General features: G+C 37.7%; 1 protein-coding gene across 1 annotated transcript; it reads right to left on the bottom strand.

Moving 5' to 3' along the window:
- Nucleotides 1-5,002: 5,002 nt before the first annotated feature.
- LOC110923989 lies at nt 5,003-15,694 on the bottom strand. Its single transcript, XM_035979817.1, has 3 exons — nt 15,493-15,694; nt 13,801-15,389; nt 5,003-5,101 (listed from the first exon to the last, which is right to left on the bottom strand). Exons 1-3 carry the CDS (start codon nt 15,692-15,694, stop codon nt 5,003-5,005), a joined length of 1,890 nt encoding a protein of 629 aa, XP_035835710.1.
- Between the last annotated feature and the right edge of the window lie 233 nt (nt 15,695-15,927).

Here is a 15,927-nt window from a genome sequence, read left to right as displayed (position 1 = left end):
ACCACCAAAGGACTTGTAGTCTAGTGTTATATTCAAATAGGCGTGTGACTTGGCCGTTCTAACTAAACTAAAAAATAAATAAATAAAATAAAATACTACCAACCATTGATGAAGAACATGGTAGTTGGAGTTGTGATCTTTGAGACTGTGGTCAAATTGATGTGTTTGAAATCAAAGGGTGGCGATTGGGCGGAAACCGCGGTGATAAAGGAATCTCAGGCCGCTGGAACTTAACCGAATTAGGCGTCAAAACACCGTGCTTGTAACACCCCCAAAAATACCACGTGCGGAGACCCCGCGAGGCGTGTTACGCATCAGAGTTCGAGCCACCAATCACATTGAACCAATAATAAATACTTAGATAAAACGTGTTATTAATTACCAATAAAAATGTCAAACATGATAACAATTCCCAAAATTTGTGTAGCAGAAGCATATAATAAGTTATATAGCAATTGTTTCGTAATAACACTTAAACCAATGTATCAATATAAGATAATACGAGAGCCTCGATCCATGACCACTCCAGCACTCCCAGATAGCAAGGCCATGCTTCAAAGTTAACGACCTACAAGCATGCAAACAAGTGTGTCAGACTACGCTGGTGAGTTCAAGGTGTTGCTTACGTGTGAAGTTACCAGATATAGTTAAATCAACTCGTTGTTTGGTTCAGATGTCGTTGTTAACTCGTTTATTGTACCGTATGCAGCGTCAATGATGGGAATGCCTAACCCCAATGCCCTACAGGCATTGGTCAAAGTCAAGGTATCAAACAACCTTGACAAGCTGTAGGAGGTCTTATATCCGCGTTATTTCACAAGTTGTCCCAGTAATTAGTTCACGCCCATCCTTGCGGCCCGGTGTGAGGGTGCCAAACCTAATAGCGCTATCAACTAATTACCCCATTGCCTTACAGGCAATCTGGTAGATGATTGTTTCTATGTTCCAGTTGTTTACCCCAAGTTTCCCTTCCAAATGTTTACCAGTTGTCCCAAACCACCGGAACGCATGCTTGAGAAAATGCAATGAACTCACCTTGGTTTGCTCGGCAGATTATACCAAAGTTACTTGAATTAAAGGTAGTCAATCACGTCCTAACAAGGTTACCATATAAGTCAGGTTTGGTTCAGGTAAAGCACGCATGTTTCACACAAGTTATCACGTATAGATCATGGCAACAGTTTACAGTTAAAGCAAATCCATCTAACTTGTGCAACTAAATAAATCAGCCCAATAACATTCTCAGCCCAAATCAAAAAGCACACAAGAGCCTTGTGCGATCCGGCCGGGCTTGTACGATCCGGATGGCCCTTGTGCGACCCGAACAGGTTGTGCGATGGTGATTTGGGTTGTCCGGCCCAACAGCGTATCCAAGTTCAATTGTGTGTGTGGCCCAACATCTTGTGCGATCGGCTACATCTTGTGCGATCCACAAGATGTTGTGTGATCGGCATAAATAAACACAATGTGCGACCAGTCTTGTGCGTGTGGAATCTTGGGCGATCCGGCCCAGTAGCAATAACGGCCCAACATGGACTATAATCACGGTCCAGTTAACAATCCTTGTGCGACTGGAGACCCCTTGTGCGATCAGGGTCTCTTGTGCGATCAGATCAGCTTGTGCGACTGATCTAGTTGTGCGAGTAGGCATCTTGTGCTACCGAGATGCCTTGTGCGAGTGGACCTCTTGATCGTACAAGAGGTCTTGTGCGACCGGTTCAATCATTCCACAAATCAAGCAATTCGGTTATAACAATTTATCAGTTTCCAATTTAACATGCTATCAATTAACATCTAACAGTTTCAAAACTAATCAATTATCGATCAAACAAGGCAATTATAGACTAACCCATAAGAACCCTAATCATGAACAATATTCTTAAACATATTTTCCAGATTCTTATGAACCCTAAAGATCTACCAACATGAACAATAATCATCCGGTTTATACTTCATCATGGCCGATTTCTAAGTGTTCGGCTCTTGGTTAATATCATGCAAATCCGATTCATAACAAGCCGATTTCATGATCATTATCATTCAACCTATATGTGAGCCGATTAACAAGAACATCACATACGATAATCATGCCTACACACTAACCATCATATCAAAACATGGATCACAGTAACATGTAACAAAACATAGGGCACTAACCGTTTCAAGGAAAGATCCGAATCCTATGAACTTCGAGAAGGGTGGCTGCCTTCGGTTCGTGAGAGGGAGAGAGAGAGAAGAGCTAGGGTTGTGTGTTTTGTTTGAGAGTTGTGACAAATGAGAAAACAAAACTCAAGGGTGAGTTCTTGTTGCGTAGAAAAGGAGTGGGCCGGCCCATCACGGGCTGCCCCTTTGGTCCGATTACAAGGTGTGGCCCAATTGGCCTTGTGCGTTCCAGTAAGTGTTGTGCGATCGGTTCGTATTGTGCGTTTGAGCCAATATATACATACATTCATCACATTACACAAAGCACAAAATCATAACGTTTAATAATCGTAATAGTTCACATAAGCACGTAACGTTACACAGAAGTAGGTTCGAATTACGAGTTGTCACAGTGCTGCTCCTCTAGTATCTTCTCAAGCTGAGCCACACCCATACCTCTATGTGACACTTTGTTATGCTTCAACTTTTTCGACAATCTATCATCGCCACAGTCACCGGTAGTCTTACTACATCTACGGGTGTGTTCCTCATGAGACATTGAACCCATGCATTCTAAAACACACTTGAGTTTCATGTATAAATAGACAAAAGTTAAATCCTAGAAAAGATTCAATTAAATTCAACAGATACGAACGAATCGTAGTTAATAAATAGAAACCGAAACGTGCATCAAATTGCATACATTGCACAAGATTTACTTGACTTAATTACATGAACAAAATACAAAATTAAATGCTAATAAATTTAAAAAAAATCAGCCGCAGTAGTACCCTTGCGGACGTTCAACGGAGATTTGAAATCAAATATTATTTTTTGAGTTTTGACCGTGTTCATTCTTTATTATTATTAATTATTATTCCATATATAAATATATATATATATATTCCAGCGTGAACCTAATCCCATGCGTGAACTGCGTGAACTGATCTGGACCATTGATTTCCTTTTTAGTTGTTAAGGGTATAACTGTAATTATATAAAAAATTAGATTTAAATCATTATTTTAATAATTGAAATAAGTTACGTCTTTCCTATTTTAAATTCATTATCCACATTATCTTTTATTTCATTTTTATTTTTTAGATTTCACCACCAGAATTCGGATTATGATTTTTAAGATTCACGTAACCTTCATATTTCAACGGTATACACATGTGTACTTTGATATGAATTGAACAGTACACATGTGTACTCAGCATGGTACATATGTATAATTAGCTACATAATACATACATATAAACAAAACTTGTAAACCTATTTTATATTAAGGAAATAACAATTTCCATAATGTTTGCCAAACCAAAAAAACATATTACAAGTTCCAGTTTCGTGAAAACAATAAACGCAACATAATCGGAAAAATAAAAAAGACATAGTCTTTTACAACTATTCGCCGCGTTGTATGCTGAATAATCTTTATCGACCAAGCAAACAAACATACGTGAATCATCCTTATCGACCTCATACGTGAATCATCCTTATCGACCTTCCATCTCCACTTTCCTCGTTTACGACGTCTCCTATAATAACATAAAAAACTCAGCAATTAGTACTTTGCATAATTCATAAGTGTACATCAACAACTTTACACATTCAATACACAAAAAAAATATGAGATATCACAAAAACAGACGCTATACACATGTGTACATCGCATTAAAAACATAGCAAAACCAGAATACACATGTGTACAGCGCCTTAAAAACAGAGCAAAATCAGAATACACATAACAATTTCCATAATGTTTGCCAAACCAAAAAAACATACAATTACAAGTTCCAGTTTCGTGAAAACAATAAACGCAACATAATCGGAAAAATAAAAAAGACATAGTCTTTTACAACTATTCGCCGCGTTGTATGCTGAATAATCTTTATCGACCAAGCAAACAAACATACGTGAATCATCCTTATCGACCTCATACGTGAATCATCCTTATCGACCTTCCATCTCCACTTTCCTCGTTTACGACGTCTACTATAATAACATAAAAAACTCAGCAATTAGTACTTTGCATAATTCATAAGTGTACATCAACAACTTTACACATTCAATACACAAAAAAAATATGAGATATCACAAAAACAGACGCTATACACATGTGTACATCGCATTAAAAACATAGCAAAACCAGAATACACATGTGTACAGCGCCTTAAAAACAGAGCAAAATCAGAATACACATGTGTACAGCGCCTTAAAACCCGAGCAAAAATCAGAATACACATGTGTACAGCGCCTTAAAAACAAGCACAATCAGAATACACATGTGTACATCGCCTTAAAGCAGTGAAAAAACTAATGACACATCTAATAATGACGGTGTATAGTTATAGTCCATTCAAATAACACATCAAAACTGTAGTTCTGGTTAGAAATAGACTAGTACCTGAATTTCATGCTCGATGTAGTATAGTTCCCAACAGGCATTGCAACCTTAATGTTTCGACTTGAAAAGAAACTGAAATCATTACAACCCTGCAACAAATGAAAGTTGATATTAGTGTCTGAGTAATTTTGAGGACGATAACTGTAGCGCATCAAGGGTGTGTCTGGAAACAGGGGTGTCAGCCATGTGCAATTGACAGGTTAAGTCGTTAAAACCGGTAGCAAATCAGAACCTAGCCGACATGAAACAGACCGATATCACCAGTCCTAATCGAACCGGCGATCTCATCAGCAACATTTAACTTTATTAACTCAACAAAATATTAAATTGAAATATCAACTAACTCAAAATTATGTTAAACCCTAATTCACTCTTCAAAATAAACACCCATTCAGATTGAGCCGGTATACCTGTAATCGACGATAGATCTGTTCAGCTTCGCCGGTATATCTATTCAGATTCGCCACCGCTGACGTCACCGGCGGTAGATCTGTTCTGCTGCCGCCGTCTGTAACCATCATCGTCATCATCAACGGCACCCTCAACGTCCTTAATTACCGGAAAAACAAATGAAAGAAACAAAAAAAAACCAACACTTTGTCGATCTGAAGTAAAGAAGAGTGGAGGAGTGTTTACCGGAAAATCTCGTCGAAGAAGAATAAAAGTACCACCACCACCGCCATAGCAGTGGCGTTGCTTCAGCTCTCTCTATCTGTCGTTTCTCCGGTTCCGTCGCCACACAAGGTGGCTCCATTCCTTCTCAGATTCTCTCTCTAGATCAAGTAGGTTAAGTGGGTGTGTGTTCTGGTACGAGGGATAGTGTACGAACATAAGAGGGTGTCGGGGGTATATTGTCGGATAAGCCCCGCCGGGAGCCGATCTCCGGCAGGGAACCACGAGATAAAGGGGTTACGGGGGGTGGGTATAGTGGATAAGGGGGAAGAGGTGTTAAGATTGTTTGGGTGTGCGACGACCGGAGGTGTCGCCGGAGTAACTCCAGTTGCCGGAGGTGTAATCAAGAGGGAAAGTAGAAAGATGAACGAGATGAAAAGTGGGTGTCTGCCTGTGTGCGTGTTTGAAGATATGAGGAAGATAGGGTTTGAAGTTTTAAAAGGATTTTTACATGTGAGAGAGAGATTTTTTGTGGGATTTTGAAATATAAATACAGAGAGATTTTTGTGGGATTTATGCAATCAAGATGATATGAAAATTACACATATACCCTTATTCTCTTAATTAAATAGTAACAAATAACCAAATAATTACCATCATGCCATTCACTTAAAATCTCAAGATCATAAAAATCAAGGGCCCAGATTAGTTCACGCAGTTCACGCTGGAGAAATTGTTCACGTTTGAACCTAATCCTATACATATATATAAGCAAGTTTTTTATGCATAACTACTTGTACCTTGTGTTTTGTGAGTTTTTTTTTTTAAAAAAAAAACTTGATTTTTTACTTTTAACCCAAAGGTTTTTAGCTTTTGTAATTTTAACCCTACATAATTTGTTTTTTAACTTTAACACAAAACTAAACTTGATTTTTTACTTTTAACTCAAAGGTTTTTAGCTTTTGCAATTTTAACCTTACATAATTTGTTTTTTAACGTTAACCCAAAACTTTTCATTATTTGCAATTTAACTTCACAACTTTTGTCGCTTATACTTTTCATCTTGGCAAATTTTCGTTTTACATATAGTTCTAAATTTTTCGACTTAATACAACGCAACGTACAAGTGTGGTTCAACCTTTTTATGTTTTGTTTCAAATTTTACAAGTTAACACGGCGCAACGTGCATGTGTGGTTCAACGCTTTTACCTCTCTTTTTTCATGTTTGACAGGTTCGTCGCAACACGCAGATCCTAGGTCGAGTCAGTGTTGGTGGTCGATGACGGTTATGTGACATTCGTACTATTTGACACCGTTTTACGCCCCGCCACAACGCGGGGTGTGCTTTGGGGGTTTTCTAAAGAAAAAATGGTTATGCATATGGTTGTCGTGACCTTGGCTTTTGGGTTTTCCAAAAAAAATTGATTTTTTTACTTTTCACCAAAAAGTATTCCATAAATTTCTTTTAACCCAAAACTAGTTGTTTTTTTTACTTTTAACCCAAAACTTTTTATCTTTTGCAATCTATCCTCGCAACTTTTTTTACTTTCAACTTTGATCCTTCATAGTTTTCATTTTCCGCAAATTTTTCGTTTTATGCTTGGTTCTAAATTTTGTGACTTAACACATCGCAACGTGCGTCTTTGGTTTAACGTTTTTACGTTTTGTTCTAAATTTTGCGAGTTAACACGACGCAACGTGCGTGTGTGGGTGAACGTTTTTACATCGTCTATTTTTTTCCCATTTGACAGGTTTAACATAACGTGCGGGTCCTAAATCGACTTAGTTACAACTAAAGAATCCTCGACGCATTACGGCGGGTCTCAATTCTAGTTTAAATGAAATTAGATGACTACGACTTCTAACTCCACACATTACAAATATATAATATAATATAATATAATATAGAGTTAATATCAAGGATTGTCCTTTATCTTTATACTCATTTTCAGGCGCTGTTCTTTATGTTCAAAATTGATGAGTTTTGTACTTTATGTTTTCAAATCATACGCGTTTTGTCCTTTCGCCCTAACCCAGTTAGATTTTTCTGCCAAATCTGGTCATGTGCAATGCACATGAGTGTAAAATTGTCTTTTCATCCTATTCTTTAAAAATACATATAAAAGAAAAAACATATTATATATCATAACAAAAGCCCTCTTCTTCCCCAAATCAATCCCATTTCAAAACCCTAATTTCTCTTCAATAACAACCTGCAACAATCTGACTTGGACACTTCCTATTGATTCTAAGTTTTTTTACAGGTTATTGAAGAGAATCGCCACAATTCTCAAGTATTTATCAACAGGTGCTATATAGATTCACAATCACCAGAAAAAAAAATAGTATTGTTATATTTGGTGGAAATCTTATAAAAAGTCTTATATGTCGGTTATAGTCTGTATGTTTAAGTCCATATTTACCTAAAGTACTACAATCAAAGAAGTCATCATCTTCAGCCAACTCGGTTCCTGATTTACCCTTCCATTTTTGCAAATAAGTCAGGATCAGCGGATTGATATAAACTTCGATGGCGGTTGTTGATGATAGTTAATGAATACCATGTTCAAGTCAGATTGTTGAAGAAAATTAGGGTTTTGAAATGGGATTGATTTGGGGAAGAATAGGGCTTTATGTTATGATATATAATAGTTTTTTCTTTTATATGTATTTTTAAAGAATAGGGTGAAAAGACAATTTTACCCTCATGTGCATTGCACATGACCATATTTGACAGAAAAATCTAACTGGGTTAGGGCTAAAGGACAAAACGTGTATGATTTGAAAACGTAAAGTACAAAACTCATCAATTTTGAACATAAAGGACAATACCTGAAAATTGGTATAAAGATAAAGGCTCACTGTATAATATATATAATATAATAAAAGACAATACAAATTTTAATACATAATATAATATAATACAATATAATACAAATTTTCAATACAGAAAAGAGGTACTATGTTAAATTGTTTTATTAATCTAATATATATAGTAATCAAATGAATTATTATAAAGTCATCTTGTTATTTCTTGACTCTCGTCAGTTATTGATATATGTTGAAGAAAATTTTATGAGTATAAATTTACAAAATTAGTTCAATATAAGAAGAATTCTTTATATATATATTTTATAAATTTGGTAAAATATGATATTCATTCAATATAAAATCGTAATATTAAATAATAAAGACTAGTTTTTTTAAGTCGCGCGTTACAGCGAAACCGAGCAAATGATATTGTAAAACAAACGTGATTTGAAAATAAAACATGTTGTTTAGAAAGTCAAACCATTAGAACGATTTAGTTTATCATAAATTAATATATGTTGTGAAAATGAAAAAAAAAATTATTAAAAAATGATAAAGGAAATACATGATTTTAAAAAAGGAAAAAAATTAAAATTATGTTATTAAAAGTAAATATAATAATAAATTATTATAATATATTAAATAAAAAATAATAAAAAAGCTATATATTTTTATAAAAATAAAGTTAATATTCATGTTGCTTCACTAACAATATATATATATATACATATATATATATATATATATATATAGAGAGAGAGAGAGAGAGAAACGAGTTCAGGAGAAAACGGAAAAAAAATATGAGAACGGTGAGAACGCATCCTGGCCCATCACGTGGCGTGGGACATGATCAGGGTCCGAGGGTTTTTTTTGTCTTTTTAGTATTCTTCTTCTTTCCCTATTTTCGCGTTTGACTTGCTGGTTTATTTTTTGCGTGGAAGATAATTTTGGCGTTATCTAGAATCATTAATTACTTGGCGTTTTACTGTTTTTCTCAGATTTCTTCTCGTTGAATTAATTTTTTTTGTGTCACATAGTTAATTCTTTTGGCGTCATCGCTTTTTCCATGTCATTTTTTGACGTTTTGGGTCTTTTTGTTAATAATTGATTACCATAGATTAATAATTGATTACCATAGATTAATATTTTATAAAAAATATACATATATTTTTTTTTCTCCCTAAAAAAATATATACATAGATATAATAAATAACCTCTTTTTTTTTTTAACTTATAAAGATATATAAGTTGTTTTATCAAAAACCTTCATAGTTTAGTACTTAAACCTTTTTGTTAAAACTTTCTTAATGACAATTAAGATCACTAATCACGTTTAACCCCGTTAATCACCTCGTTAATTATACTTTAAACGTGATTAGATTTTTAGAAAATTTCGCCATAATTTCCCCTAAACTATGGCGTTTTCCACGTCTTAAAAACGTATTAGTTTCACGTTTAAGCCCATAATCACAATCAAGTTCCAAAGCACTACTTTTTCAAGTAATATTTTCCACATAATTTTCCATATAACTTTTGAACTTTATATATTCTTAATCACATTTTTAATAAGAAAATGATAGCACTTATTAAATCTTTTAATAGGTTTACTAGAAAATAAATTTAACATACTTTTAACACTTTTATAGTGTACATCATGATGTTTTTTTTTTTTTTATAAAAGTTATTTTGGCCATAAATCTTTTTCAAGTTTAATATAAAGTTCATGTATTATATGGATGATGATCTTGTTAAGATCTAAACATAAAAATGTTTAGATCTTCCTTGTTAGTCTAATTTACACAAGATCATCTTTGTAAACACTCTACTTTAACATAATCAACATTAACATAAGCATAATCTAACACATATTAACATAACCAACACAATATACCTCTTATTTATTAGACTTTTATTGTGAGATTAGAGTTTTTTAAGCTTGATTTTGTTGTAGGGTTCAAGATGATCAACGTACTTTAGTAAACTACATAATATAATAAGAAGCTTAAAAATAGATGTTTGAGGTCTTACAATTTTGCAAAGCTTAAGAAAGATAAAAGCTCCAAAGTGCTCCTTAATGACCTTCCATGCTTGTCTATACTTTGGATGAACTTATAATTGTTTAAAATGGTTTAATGTGGGATGTTTAGTGAATGAAAATGGAAAGAAATAGGGGTGTTTGGGCTGCCGAGATTTTGTGGGGGAAGGAAGAAGAAGATGTTGCAACTTTTGAAGTGTAAGAAAATGTGAGAATGTTATGGACATTGGTAAATTATAACATACAATCTTTCTTTAGTCAAATAAATCAATCAAGGCCATACTTTTCATTAAATCAATCTAGTGGAGATTATGGGGTTATGGCCGAAAGTATGGTCACAAGATATGGCCCCCTTTTTTTAATGAATTAAAACATGTGAAATAAATGTTAAGTTACTAGATATTTAGGTAATTAATCTAGTTAGTGTAATTAGGGGTTAATGATAGTTTAGGGTATTAAATAAAGTTTAATTAGTTTACTAGTATATTGGGTATAAGTTTTGGATGGTAAAAATACCACTAGTTCGCTCACCGGTTCGATATCGGGTGTTATATGAAAGTTATAGTTTAATACCGGGAGCTATGGTTTTAATTTATCGTAGAGGTTATGGCGTCTATAAAGTGCGTTCATGCCCTTCGTCGCTCGTTCAGACAGTTTTCGGAACTTGCTGGCATGAATAACGTGTTCAGGTGAATAGTGTTTTCAGCATTTTGCCAACATATTAGGACAGAGTTTGCAGTTTTCTCGTGACGCAGTGAATGTTTCAATATGGTTTAGCATATTTAACCATGTCGTATGATTTTTAGACTTTGTACGACCTAATCATGCAATAATTGAATCGTAATGAACGTAATTAAACGTTAAATCAAGTGCTTAAGTTGTACGTAATTACCATTATTTTTGCCAGTTGTCACATTCTCCCCCCGTTAGAAGAATTTCGTCCCGAAATTCAAGTCGTGTTACCGGTTGCAGGGGAGTCTTGAAACAGGTGAGGGTACTTGGATTTTATTTGATCCTCACGTTCCCACGTATACTCGGGTCCGTGACGCGAGTTCCAGCGAACTTTAACCAACTTCCTACGACTCCTCCGTGTCTTGTGCACTTTCCAGTCTGTAACCTCAACAGGTTCCTCTGTAAATTGGAGTTTGTCGTTAACGTGTATCTCGTCCGCTGGGATGACGACCATTTCTTGAGTAGGACTTTTCTTGAGATTAGACACGTGAAACGTGTCGTGTACACTACTAAGCTCTTCTGGTAGTTTCAATTTGTAAGCAACTGTTCCGATCTTTTCCAGTATTTCGAAAGGTCCAATGTAGCGTGGGTTCAGCTTTCCACGTTTACCAAACCTTACTACGCCCTTCCAAGGCGAGACTTTCAACAATACCATGTCTCCGACCTCGAAAGCTAATGGTTTGCGCCCCTTGTCTGCGTAGCTCTTTTGTCTATCGCGAGCCGCCTTGATACGGTCTCGTATTTGAATGATCTTGTCTGTGGTCTCCTGAACTAAGTCCGGACCAAGGAGTTGTTTATCCCCGGTCTCCGCCCAACATAGCGGGGATCGACACTTTCGTCCATACAAAGCTTCAAACGGGGCGGCCTGAATGCTAGTGTGATAACTATTATTGTATGAGAACTCCACTAAGGGCAAGTGGGTATCCCAATTTCCACCCAAATCCATCACACAAGCGCGTAACATGTCCTCCAAAGTCTGTATCGTTCGTTCACTTTGGCCGTCCGTTTGAGGGTGAAAGGCCGTACTAAGATTCAGTTGTGATCCAAAGGCCTTTTGAAATGATTGCCATATCCTTGACACGAACCAACCATCTCGGTCCGATATAATAGAAACAGGGACTCCATGTCGTGCCACGATCTCTTTGAGGTATATTTCAGCCAGTTTCTTAGTGCTATCCTTCTCACTGATCGGAAGAAAATGTGCGGACTTTGTAAGTCGATCAACAATTACCCAAATCATGTCGTGACCTCTTGAGGTTCGGGGTAACTTAGTAATGAAGTCCATCGAGATTTATTCCCATTTCCATTTGGGAATTTCAGGTTGTTGCAGTAATCCTGAAGGCTTTTGATATTCCGCCTTAACCTTGGCGCATGTAAGGCATTTCCCGACATAGGTAGCAATGTCACTTTTAAGCTTAGGCCACCAATAAAATCCTTTTAAGTCTTGGTACATTTTATCCGATCCCGGATGTATAGAGTACCTTGACTTATGAGCCTCGTCTAGTATAATCGTTCGTAGGTCACCGAATAATGGAACCCAAATTCGTCCCATAAAGTACAGTGTTCCATCCTCCTTTGGCACCAATTGTGCCTCCATTCCTCGTAAAAATTCGGCTCGTATATTTTCTGGTTTAAGCGCTTCTTGTTGAGCATTGTGAATCCGAGAGGTGAGATCGGTTTGTATGGTCATCTCTAAGGCCCGCACCCTCAGAGGTTTTGCACGTTCCTTGCGGCTCAAGGCGTCCGCCACGACGTTCGCCTTGCCCGGGTGATACTTTATCTCACAGTCATAATCGTTCAATAATTCGACCCATCGTCGTTGCCGCATATTCAAGTCCTTCTGATCAAATATATGTTGTAAGCTCTTGTGATCTGTAAAGATTGTACAATGAGTACCATATAAGTAGTGACGCCAGATCTTTAACGCGAATACCACCGCACCTAACTCAAGATCATGCGTGGTATAATTTTTCTCATGCACCTTCAATTGGCGAGACGCGTACGCGATGACTTTGTCCCGTTGCATCAACACACAACCGAGACCTTGATGCGATGCATCACAATAGACCATGAAGTCATCGGTACCGTCAGGTAAGGATAAAATAGGTGCGTCACAAAGTTTATCTTTCAGTATCTGAAAAGCCGCCTCTTGTTTCTCGCCCCAGTCAAATTTCTTATCCTTTTGCGTTAGGGACGTTAGCGGTTGAGCAATTTTTGAGAAATTCTCTATAAATCTTCGGTAGTAGCCTGCTAATCCCAAGAATTGTCGTACTTCGGTGGGGGTCTTAGGCGCTTCCCAGTTCTTTATCGCCTCGATCTTAGCCGGATCGACATGAATTCCTTTCTCATTCACCACGTGTCCGAGAAATTGCACCTCGCGAATCCAAAATTCGCATTTAGAAAACTTCGCGTACAATTGTTCCTTCTTTAAAAGCTCCAATATAGCTCTTAGATGTTGTTCGTGTTCCTCCTTTGACCGTGAATATATTAGGATATCGTCAATAAATGCGATCACGAACTTGTCCAAATACGGCTTACACACGCGGTTCATGAGGTCCATGAACACCGCTGGCGCATTTGTTAGGCCAAATGGCATAACGAGAAACTCGTAATGTCCGTAACGAGTTCTAAAAGCCGTCTTGGGGATGCTTTCTTCTTGTATTCTCAACTGATGGTATCCCGATCTCAAGTCAATCTTGGAGTAATAACTTGAGCCTTGTAGTTGATCGAACAAGTCGTCGATTCTCGGTAGTGGGTATCGGTTCTTAATAGTAAGTTTGTTCAATTCCCGATAATCTATACACATGCGAAAGCTACCATCTTTCTTTTTAACAAATAGTACCGGAGCTCCCCAAGGTGAGAAATTCGGTCTAATGAATCCTTTATCTAGTAACTCTTGCAGTTGAGTAGATAACTCCTGCATTTCTGACGGAGCTAACCGATATGGTGATTTCGCCACTGGTGCCGCTCCTGGCAACAAATCAATTCGAAACTCCACTTGGCGCTGTGGAGGCAGTCCAGGTAAGTCTTCTGGAAAGACTTCTGGAAATTCTTTCACGACAGGGATGTCTTCTAGCTTCGGCTCTTTGGTTTCCTTGTCGACTACGTGGGCGAGGAAAGCTATACAGCCTTTTCGGAGACACTTTTGCGCCTTCATACATGTAATGATTCGTAGGGGTGTCTCAAGCTTCTCCCCATGAATTACAAGCGTTTCTTCATTTGGGAGTGAGATGCGGATAGTTTTCTCATGACAAATTACTTCCGCCCGGTTGTCGGACAACCAATCCATTCCGACAACTACGTCAAAACTACCCAACCCAACGGGTAAAAGGTCGATAGAAAATTTTCGCTCCCCAAGATCGAGTGTACAACCCTTAATAACCTCATCCGCTTCGACTAATTTTCCGTTCGCCAATTCTATAGAATACGGGACATCTAGCTTACTCGAATCTAGGCCAAGTATATTCTTAAATTCTATAGATATGAAACTAAAATCTGCGCCAGTATCAAATAGAACGGATGCACAGTGTTGGTTTATAGGGAACGTACCCGTAACAACGTTCGGGTCCTGTCGTGCATCTCGGGCTCCGATCACAAAAGCTCTCCCACGAGCCTGGTTTTCCTTAGGGCAATCCTTCCTATAATGCCCGTTGTCACCACAGTTGTAGCATCCTTGCCCCTTTCCAGCTCCATTTCCGTTGCCATTGTTGTTTCCATTTCTGTTTCCAGTTCCATTCCCGTTGTCATTTCTACCTTGATTGTTGTTACCATTTCCTCCACGGTTTGTGTTTCCTTTTCCCCTTCCTACCCAGCATGTTTCCTTATAGTGGCCTATCCTACCGCATTTATCACACTTTGCACAACGGCCCTCATGATGATACTTACACTTGTCGCATTTAGGCAGGGTGCCTAAATAGCCTTTACCCCTAGTTTCGTTGGTTGCTGTGAAAGCCTTGCCACCTCTTGGTGGGTTTACTTCCCTTCGTTTGTTAGCATTGGTGCCGTCGTTGTTGTTCACACGCATACCCTTGTTGGAGTGTGAAAATTTTCGCTTTCCACCACTAGTAGACTCTACGTGAGTCTCTTTCTTTTCCGAACCCTTCGCAGGAATCTTCTCCATTCTCACTGCCTCCTCAGTGAGGCTCACTGCTAAGGTAACAGCTTGAGTTATGGTGGTAGGTTGTGCCGAGCTAACTAGACTCCTGATCTCGGGGTGAAGACCCCATATGTATCGTTCGACTCTTTTGAATTCCGGAGTGACCATATACGGAATCACTCGTGATAAGTCATGAAATCTCTGGGTGTATCCTGAAACGTCGGCACCTACCATTTCAAGGTGCCAAAATTCTGTCTCCAGCTTTTGCAGCTCAGCTCTAGAACAATATTTTTCTCTCATGCGTTCCTTTAATTCTTCCCAAGTTAGCCCGTAGGCTGCAACGTCTCCTAGAGTTTGAACCTGAAGGTTCCACCAAGTTAGAGCTTCGTCCACAAATAGCCCTGTAGCGTAAACCACTGTCTGTTCAGGAGTGCATCGGCTCATGCGAATAGTGGACTCAGTTTTCTCTGTCCATCGTACAAATGCCACTGCACCTCCAGTACCATCATAATTGAGAGGCTTGCAGTCGAGAAATTGTTTGTACGTGCACCCTGAAACGTTGAATAGACATATTATATAAACGACAAACCTGAGAACGCACGATTAGAATAGGAGATGTAACATTTAAGTTGTTATAAAAACACTTTCTATTACCATTTGTGGCGTTGCCACCAGATGTGCCTCCCTGACCTTGGCCGCCAGTTCCACCAGATCCGCCACTGTGTTCATTGCGGTTGGCCTCATATTGGGCGATTTCTTGCGAGATTCGCTCTTCAAGGAGCTGATTCAGTTCTGCCTGTGTAGTAGGCATAGGGTCTGAGGTGTCGCGCCTAAGGTTCCTCCGTTTTGGTGCCATAGTCTTCCACACAAAAGTAAGGAACGAGTTAGACAAATATTTAATAATGATAAATATTGTCGGCTAAAAAAAAAATAAATACTAATCATCACACCATCCAACCCAACAATGATCCACAACCAATCAATCACGCATAGAATAAAGCACAATGTGCAAATAAAGGAAATATAATACTGAACTTTCATATATATATATATATATCGACAACTTGATACATTGTTTTGTGAAGAAAA

The sequence above is a fragment of the Helianthus annuus genome, chromosome 11 (genome assembly GCF_002127325.2).
Source record: "Helianthus annuus cultivar XRQ/B chromosome 11, HanXRQr2.0-SUNRISE, whole genome shotgun sequence".
Taxonomy (NCBI): Eukaryota; Viridiplantae; Streptophyta; class Magnoliopsida; order Asterales; family Asteraceae; genus Helianthus; species Helianthus annuus.
The sequence above is the reverse complement of the archived record's forward strand: the minus strand, read 5'-3'. Positions and strand labels throughout refer to the sequence as shown.

Excerpts from the sequence above, each read along its gene's own strand:
- LOC110923989 (XM_035979817.1), bottom strand. The coding sequence starts at position 15,694 with ATGGCACCAAAACGGAGGAACCTTAGGCGCGACACCTCAGACCCTATG. Across the intron at positions 15,390-15,492 it reads TGGTGGCAACGCCACAAATG|GGTGCACGTACAAACAATTT; the intron begins GTAATAGAAAGT and ends TCAACGTTTCAG. Across the intron at positions 5,102-13,800 it reads AGCTAGAAGACATCCCTGTC|GACGTTGAGGGTGCCGTTGA; the intron begins GTGAAAGAATTT and ends CCGGTAATTAAG.